The sequence below is a fragment of the Salvelinus sp. IW2-2015 genome, unplaced genomic scaffold, assembly GCF_002910315.2.
Source record: "Salvelinus sp. IW2-2015 unplaced genomic scaffold, ASM291031v2 Un_scaffold3693, whole genome shotgun sequence".
NCBI classification, from domain to species: domain Eukaryota; kingdom Metazoa; phylum Chordata; class Actinopteri; order Salmoniformes; family Salmonidae; genus Salvelinus; species Salvelinus sp. IW2-2015.
Genome location: NW_019944970.1, coordinates 11514 through 20826, shown reverse-complemented (window position 1 = coordinate 20826; position 9313 = coordinate 11514). Strand labels below are relative to the sequence as shown.

The 9313-nt window shown below is 46.3% G+C and overlaps 1 protein-coding gene across 1 annotated transcript; it reads left to right on the top strand.

Annotated features, from left to right (window-relative positions):
- Positions 1–5434: 5434 nt before the first annotated feature.
- LOC112076322 (zinc finger protein 180-like) lies at positions 5435–8873 on the top strand. Its single transcript, XM_024143151.2, has 2 exons — positions 5435–6548; positions 7574–8873. Exons 1-2 carry the CDS (start codon positions 6338–6340, stop codon positions 8503–8505), a joined length of 1143 nt encoding a protein of 380 aa, XP_023998919.1. The 5' UTR covers positions 5435–6337; the 3' UTR covers positions 8506–8873.
- Positions 8874–9313: the final 440 nt, after the last annotated feature.

Genomic DNA, 9313 nt, shown 5'->3' with positions numbered 1-9313 from the left:
ACCCAATCAATCAGAAATGTTTGGTCTAGCCTCCTGAGTGGGGCAGCGGTCTAAGGCACTGCATTGCAGTGCTAGAGGCATCGCTACAGAACCGGTTCAATCCCTGGTGCGGCTGGCTTACGGGTGAAGCGAGAGTGTGTCAAGAAGCAATGGGGCTTGGCAGGGTTGTATTTCGGGAGGACACATGGCTCTCAACCTTCGCCTCTCCCGAGGCCGTACTGGAGTTGCAGCGATGGGACAAGACTGTTAATTACCAATTGGATATCATGAAATAGGGGGTAATAAAAATAAATAGATATTTGGTCTAATGATATTCTATGTACAATACTTCTGCGGTCAACAGGACAGAACTAGCACCTTCCCCTCCACCCTGCCAGAGTCCCCGGTTTGCAACTCTCCGGTAGCGCCTTACTGCTGGGTCTGAAGAGGGTGTCTTCGTTGCTGATCGACTGCAGGAAAACACCAGGGCGGAGTGGAACTGTGAGAGAAGGACACGAGAAGAGGAGATTTGATTTCATCAAGTAAGAACAATGTTGTATGTGGATTAGACTACAATCTACTTCTGAAACTTCTGTTAATTGATTGATAAACAAGATGCACTCATTGCAGTTTATTAGGTACACCCATCTTGTACCGGATCGGAGCCGCTTTTCCTCCAGAACAGCCTGAATTCTTCGGGACATGGATTCTACAAGGTGCCGGAAATTTCCAGAGGGATGTTGATCCAGCTGACGCGATGGCATCACGCAGTTGCTGCAGATTGGACGGCGTCACATCATGCTGCCAACAGCCCGTTCCATCTCATCCCAATGATACTCTATTGGGTTTGGTCAGCAACAATGTTCAGATTGGCTGTGGCGTTAAATCTGCTCAATTGGTATCAAGGACCTAACGTGTGCCAGGAAGACATTCCCCACACAGTACACCGCCGCCAGGCTGGATGGGTCCATGGGCTCATGCTTTACACACCAAATCCAGACTGCCATCAGCATGACGCAACAAAAAACGGGATTTGTCGGACCAGGTAATGTTTTCCGATCCTCAATTGTCCAGTGTTGATGGCGTGCCCTCTGGAGCCGTTTCTTGTTTTCAGCTAATAGAAGTGGAACCCGGTGTGGTTTCTCTGCTGTAATAGCCCACCCGTGACGAGGATCGACTAGTTATGCGTTCCGTGATGCCGTTCTGCACACCACTGGTGTACTGCGCTGTTATTTTTTTGTGGCCCGCCTGTTAGCTGGCACGTTCTTGCCATTCTCTTCAACCTCTCTTATCAACGAGCTGTTTTCACCCACAGGACTGCCGCTGACATTGTCTTTTGTTTGTCCATCGTTTGCCTATTCTAATGTTTAATCAACCCGTATGAATGTCTCTACCTGTCTGCCTGTTTTAGGTAGCAAGCCACAGCCACGTGACTCACTGTCTGTAGGTGTACCTAATAACTGGTCACTAGTGTACTGTATTTATTATGATAATTTTTGTTTATGGACCCGTATTTCATAAACCTAGTAATTCAATGTCTTTGTTTCACAGGGGACACATCTAAACGTGGTCTCGGTGGGAGGGGCTTATCTGCTCAACTTAACCACATGTTGCTGATGAGGCAGAGAAGTGTCTCTCCAGGTCAGAACACTTCAAGACCATCAGCAGAGACGTAAGGGAAGACATCACCAACTGCTGCTCTGACTGTGGGAAGAATTTCACTAGCCGGAGTTGCTTCATTATTCACCAGCGGATTCACACCGGCGAGAGACCGTACTTCTGCTCTCAGTGGGGAAGAGGCACATCTCTGCAGGGCGTCTTAAAGAACACCAAAGAATCCATACAGGAGAGAAACCTTACAGATGCTCACAGTGTGGGAAGAGTTTGGCTCTATCTGGCACCTTAAAATCTCATCTGAGAATCCATACAGGCGAGAAACCGTACTGCTGCTCTCAGTGTGGGAGGAGTTTTACTGTATCTACCGCCTTAAAATCTCATCTGAGAGTTCATACAGGGGAGAAACCGTACTGCTGCTCTCAGTGTGGGAAGGGTTTTACTGTATCTAGTGCCTAAAATCGCATTTGATAATTCATACTGGCGAGAGGCCTTACCCCTGCCTTCGTTGTGGGAAAAGCTTTGTTAGTGCAGGAAACCTAACTGTACACAAGCGGATACACACTGGAGAGAGGCCTTATAGCTGTGATCAGTGTGGAAAGAGCTTTGCTCTAGCTTCCGTGCTGACTTCCCAGGCGCATACACACTGGAAAGAAACCGTATACCTGTGAACAGTGTGGGAAGAGCTTTGCCGTAGCTTCCTCCCTGAGTAGACACCAGCGACACACACACTGGAGAGAAGCCTTATGTCTGTCTATGTGGAAAGAGCTTTGCTCAGTTAGGGACAATGAAAAGTCACCAGAAAACAAAAACGTGCGTATTTCCTCTCCCTCCTATACGGCACCGGTTCCAGATCCCTAAATAAACTTCTAGTGAACAATCATATCCATCTACCATTGTTAAACAGTTGACTTAGTCTGATCACCATGGTAACCTCTGGAGATAATATTCAGCTCTGATCTAGGATCAGGTCTCCCCTGTCTCTATGTAATATCACACATTGGGATCTAAATGGATAAATGTTATCATACAAAATTTCATAGTGAACCTCTGTGTATGTGTGTGTGTGTGTGTGTGTGTGGGGGGGATGTTAAATTGTATCGTCTGTCATATACTCATGATACTATTATTATATCTCATTATGTAGAAAATGTTTCAATAATAGGTGTATATTCATGTATTTAATTAATCAATAAATTCAATCCATTATCTTATAAACAAGATATCACTTTAATGTATATGTTTTCTTGTGTGAGCAAGATGGCGCCAACAGAAAGGGTCGCCTCGCTTCTAGTCTAGCCGGAAAAACTATTGGATATCAGAGCGACGTCAACTTACCAACATTAACGCAAGGAAATACAACTTCCCGAGCGGATCCTTTGTTCGCACCACCCACCAGGGCATTCGATCTGATTCCAGAGGCCGACCCAAAACAACGTCGCCGCAGAAGTGGTAGACGGAGCGGCCTTCTGGTCAGAATTCGGAGGCGTGCACAACACCCACAGCTTCCGAGTATATTACTCACTAATGTCCAGTCTCTAGATAACAAGGTATGGAATTAGGTCAAGGGTTGCTTTCCAGGAGACATCAGGATTGTAACATACTCGGTTTCACAGAAACATGGCTCTCTCGGGATACGTTGTCGGAGTCCGTACACCACCGGGATTTTTGACAGAAATCTTTGACACTGACAGAAATAAACAAATCTCCGGGAAGATGAAGGGCGTGTTGTTGGTTTCATGATTAATGACTCATGGTGTAATCGTAAACAACATACAAGAACTCAAGTCCTTTTGTTCACCTGACCTAGAATTCCTCACAATCAAATGCAACCGTATTATCTCCCAAGATAATTATCGTCTGTTATTGTCACAGCGCGTGTATATCCCCCTCAAGCCGATACCACGACGGCCCTCAAGGAACTTCACTGGACTCATATCACATATCAAACCATATATCCTAAGGCTGCATTTATTGTAGCTGGGTATTTAATTAACAAAGCAAATTTGAGAACAAGGCTACCTAAATTCTATCAGCATATTGATTGTAGCACTCGTGAGGGCAATACACTGGATCACAGCTACTCTACTTCCGCGATGCATACAAGGCCCTCCCCCGCCCTCGTTCGGTAATCGGACCACGACTCCATTTTGCTCCTGCCTTCCTGTAGGCAGAAACTCAAACCAGGATGTACCTCCTGACAAGACTATTCAACGCTGGTCTAACCAAGCGTAATCCACGCCTTCAGATTGTTTGATCGCGTGGACTGGGACATGTTCCAGGTAGCCTCAGAGAATAATATTGATTTATATGCTGATTCGGTGAGTGAGTTTATAAGGAAGTGCATTGGAGATGTTGTACCTACTGTGACTGTTAAAACCTACCCCAACCAGAAACGTAGATAGATGGCGGCAGGTTCTGAAATTAACACCTGCCAAGCGCCAAATGCGGGTAGATTTTTCATTTGGCCAGTAAATCTCAGAAGTTTATCCGCCACACTGGCGGGTATTGTGAAATTTATGAAATGCTTGTAATTATACTTCAGTATTCCATAGTAACATCTGACAAAAAGATCTAAAGAACTGAAGCAGCAAACTTTGTGGAAATTAATATTGGTGTCATTCTCAAACGTGTATATATATACTGTATATATAATATGTAAATATACATACACACATGAAAATATATACACATGTAAATATATGGATGAACAGTGACCGAGTGGCATAAGCAAGATGCAATAGATGGTATAAAATACAGTATATACAAATGGTATGAGTAAGGCAAGATATGTAAACATTATTGAATGGGCATTATTAAAGTGACTAGTGATCCATTTATTAAAGTGGACAATGATTTCAAGTCTGTATGTAGGCAGCAGCCTCTCTGTGCTAGTGATGGCTGTTTTAACAGTCTGATGGTCTTGAGAAAGAAGCTGTTTTTCAGTCTCGGCCCCTGCTTTGATGCACCTGTACTGACCTCACCTTCTGGATGGTAGCGGGTGAACAGGCCGTGGCTCGGGTAGTTTTCCTTGATGATCTTTTTGGCCTTCCTGTGACATCGGGTGCTGTAGGTGTCCTGGAGGACAGGTAGTTGGCCCCAGGGATGCGTTGTGCAGACTGCACCAACCTCTGGAAAGCCTTGCGGTTGTGGGTAGAATCACCTATGCTTAGTCTACCACAGTGACAACTAAAATATACCAAAAACCAGGGGTGAAACTTTCACTGGGGATGGAGTGAACATGTCCCCCCCACATTCTGAAATTGAATTTTTGTCCCCCTCAGATTTATTATTGGAATGTGATACAACATGAGGTAGGGGTGTGCTTTAGGACCACGCGGACCCCTCCGAGTGTCGGAGCGGTCAGGTAGGCTATTTGGAGTGTTTAATCAGTATGTCCACCCACCTCTAAAACCAAAGATGCGCCCATGCCAAAAAAGGATTTAGTCCGATCAACCTAAGCTTAATATGATGCTAGGCAGGTAGCCTAGTCGTTAGAGTGTTGGACTTGTAACCAAAAGGTTGCAAGATCGAATCCCTGAGCTGACAAGGTAAAAATCTGTTGTTCTGCCCCAGAACAAGGCAGCTAACCCAGTGTTCCTAGGCCGTCATTGAAAATAAGAATTTGTGGGGGCCTCCCGGGTGGCGCAGTGGTCTAGGGCACTGCATCGCAGCGCTAGCTGTTCCACCAGAGACTCTGGGTTCGCGCCCAGGCTCTGYCGCAGCCAGCCGCGACCGGGAGGTCCGTGGGTGCTGTGCTGAGGCTGGCCTGGTCTGGTAGCCTGGGAGGGAGGTTGTATGAGCTGTTGAAGAGGGTGGTGTGGAGGGAAGTGTGGCTTGCAATGCTTCAACTGGGAAAAGTTGATGCTCTAATATAAACTTGCCATTTGATTGATAGGAGTAATTACAAGCCATGAGATGGGGATGGAGGKGGTCAGCTGGGTTGGTGCATTGTTTGGTTGGATTGGTTTGTAGGTTCTGATTCAGCTGTTGGCCTGGTCCAAGGTGTTTGTGGAACTCTTTGTRGAGTGGATGGTGGTGGCTGAGAAATACCTGCCTTGGCTCATGTAGCTCCTTCTACAGGTCCTGCATGTGGCCAGTGTTGACTGTACTGGACAGTTCCTCTCTAAGTCTGCAGACTTCTATCCTGAGAGCCTGGTTGTCGTCCTCAACATTTTTCATTGCACACTGCTGCTCCCAGATCTCCTCCCTATGCTGACGCACCAGGCTGATCATCTCCATATAAGATGCTGTGGTACTGCAGGTGTCAYGTGTGAGAGAGGCATGCTCAGGGCTGTGTCTGCTRCAGGTGATGGAGGGAGAGGGACACTGGGGACTACATACTGGGGCACAGAGGGAGTGGAGGCTGCTGTAGGTAGTGACAGTGGAGATGTAAGTACAGCAACAAGAGGTTTTATTTAGTCGAAGTAGTAGACCCAATCAATCAGAAATGTTTGGTCTAGCCTCCTGAGTGGGGCAGCGGTCTAAGGCACTGCATTGCAGTGCTAGAGGCATCGCTACAGAACCRGGTTCAATCCCTGGTGCGGCTGGCTTACGGGTGAAGCGAGSAGTGTGTCAAGAAGCAATGGGGCTTGGCAGGGTTGTATTTCGGGAGGACACATGGCTCTCAACCTTCGCCTCTCCCGAGGCCGTACTGGAGTTGCAGCGATGGGACAAGACTGTTAATTACCAATTGGATATCATGAAATAGGGGGGTAATAAAAATAAATAGATATTTGGTCTAATGATATTCTATGTACAATACTTCTGCGGTCAACAGGACAGAACTAGCACCTTCCCCTCCACCCTGCCAGAGTCCCCGGTTTGCAACTCTCCCGGTAGCGCCTTACTGCTGGGTCTGAAGAGGGTGTCTTCGTTGCTGATCGACTGCAGGAAAACACCAGGGCGGAGTGGAACTGTGAGAGAAGGACACGAGGGAGATTTGATTTCATCAAGTAAGAACAATGTTGTATGTGGATTAGACTACAATCTACTTCTGAAACTTCTGTTAATTGATTGATAAACAAGATGCACTCATTGCCAGTTTATTAGGTACACCCATCTTGTACCGGATCGGAGCCGCCTTTTCCTCCAGAACAGCCTGAATTCTTCGGGACATGGATTCTACAAGGTGCCGGAAATTTTCCAGAGGGATGTTGATCCATGCTGACGCGATGGCATCACGCAGTTGCTGCAGATTGGACGGCGTCACATTCATGCTGCCAACAGCCCGTTCCATCTCATCCCAATGATACTCTATTGGGTTTGGTCAGCAACAATGTTCAGATTGGCTGTGGCGTTAAATCGTTGCTCAATTGGTATCAAGGGACCTAACGTGTGCCAGGAAGACATTCCCCACATCAGTACACCGCCGCCAGGCTGGATGGGTCCATGGGCTCATGCTTTACACACCAAATCCAGACTGCCATCAGCATGACGCAACAAAAAACGGGATTTGTCGGACCAGGTAATGTTTTCCGATCCTCAATTGTCCAGTGTTGATGGCGTGCCCTCTGGAGCCGTTTCWTGTTTTCAGCTAATAGRAGTGGAACCCGGTGTGGTTCTCTGCTGTAATAGCCCACCCGTGACGAGGATCGACTAGTTATGCGTTCCGTGATGCCGTTCTGCACACCACTGGTGTACTGCGCTGTTATTTTTTTGTGGCCCGCCTGTTAGCTGGCACGATTCTTGCCATTCTCCTTCAACCTCTCTTATCAACGAGCTGTTTTCACCCACAGGACTGCCGCTGACATTGTCTTTTGTTTGTCACTCGTTTTGCCTATTCTAATGTTTAATCAACCCGTAACTGAATGTCTCTACCTGTCTGCCTGTTTTAGGTAGCAAGCCACAGCCACGTGACTCACTGTCTGTAGGTGTACCTAATATACTGGTCACTGAGTGTACTGTATTTATTTATGATAATTTTTGTTTATGGACCCGTATTTCATAAACCTAGTAATTCAATGTCTTTGTTTCACAGGGGACACATCTAAACGTGGTCTCGGTGGGAGGGGCTTATCTGCTCAACTTAAACCACATGTTGCTGATGAGGCAGAGAAGTGTCTCTCCAGGTCAGAACACTTCAAGAAACATCAGCAGAGACGTAYAGGGAAGAAACCTCMCCACTGCTGCTCTGAYTGTGGGAAGAATTTCACTAGCCGGAGTTGCTTCATTATTCACCAGCGGATTCACACCGGCGAGAGACCGTACTTCTGCTCTCAGTGYGGGAAGAGGCACATCTCTGCAGGGCGTCTTAAAGAACACCAAAGAATCCATACAGGAGAGAAACCTTACAGATGCTCACAGTGTGGGAAGAGTTTTGCTCTATCTGGCACCTTAAAATCTCATCTGAGAATCCATACAGGCGAGAAACCGTACTGCTGCTCTCAGTGTGGGAGGAGTTTTACTGTATCTACCGCCTTAAAATCTCATCTGAGAGTTCATACAGGGGAGAAACCGTACTGCTGCTCTCAGTGTGGGAAGGGTTTTACTGTATCTAGTGCCTTAAAATCGCATTTGATMATTCATACTGGCGAGAGGCCTTACCCCTGCCTTCGTTGTGGGAAAAGCTTTGTTAGTGCAGGAAACCTAACTGTACACAAGCGGATACACACTGGAGAGAGGCCTTATAGCTGTGATCAGTGTGGAAAGAGCTTTGCTCTAGCTTCCGTGCTGACTTCCCACCGGCGCATACACACTGGAAAGAAACCGTATACCTGTGAACAGTGTGGGAAGAGCTTTGCCGTAGCTTCCTCCCTGASTAGACACCAGCGAACACACACTGGAGAGAAGCCTTATGTCTGTCTATGTGGAAAGAGCTTTGCTCAGTTAGGGACAATGAAAAGTCACCAGAAAACAAAAACGTGCCGTATTTCCTCTCCCTCCTATACGGCACCGGTTCCAGATCCCTAAATAAACTTCTAGTGAACAATCATATCCATCTACCATTGTTAAACAGTTGACTTAGTCTGATCACCATGGTAACCTCTGGAGGATAATATTCAGCTCTGATCTAGGATCAGGTCTCCCCTGTCTCTATGTAATATCACACATTGGGATCTAAATGGATAAATGTTATCATACAAAATTTCATAGTGAACCTCTGTGTATGTGTGTGTGTGTGTGTGTGTGTGTGTGGGGGGGATGTTAAATTGTATCGTCTGTCATATACTCATGATACTATTATTATATCTCATTATGTAGAATAATGTTTCAATAATAGGTGTATATTCATGTATTTAATTAATCAATAAATTCAATCCATTATCTTATAAACAAGATATCACTTTAATGTTATAGTTTTCTTGTGTGAGCAAGATGGCGCCAACAGAAAGGGTCGCCTCGCTTCTAGTCTAGCCGGGAAGAACTATTGGATATCAGAGCGACGTCAACTTACCAACATTAACGCAAGGAATACAACTTTCCCGAGCCCGATGCGGATCCTTTGTTCGCACCACCACCAGGCATTCGATCTGATTCCAGAGGCCGACCCAAAACAACGTGCCGCAGAAGTGGTAGACGGAGCGGCCTTCTGGTCAGAATTCGGAGGCGTGCACAACACCCACAGCTTCCGAGTATATTACTCACAATGTCCAGTCTCTAGATAACAAGGGGATGGAATTAGGTCAAGGGTTGCTTTCCAGAGAGACATCAGGATTGTAACATACTCGGTTTCACAGAAACATGGCTCTCATCTCCTCTTTTTTTTTGTGGGGGGGTG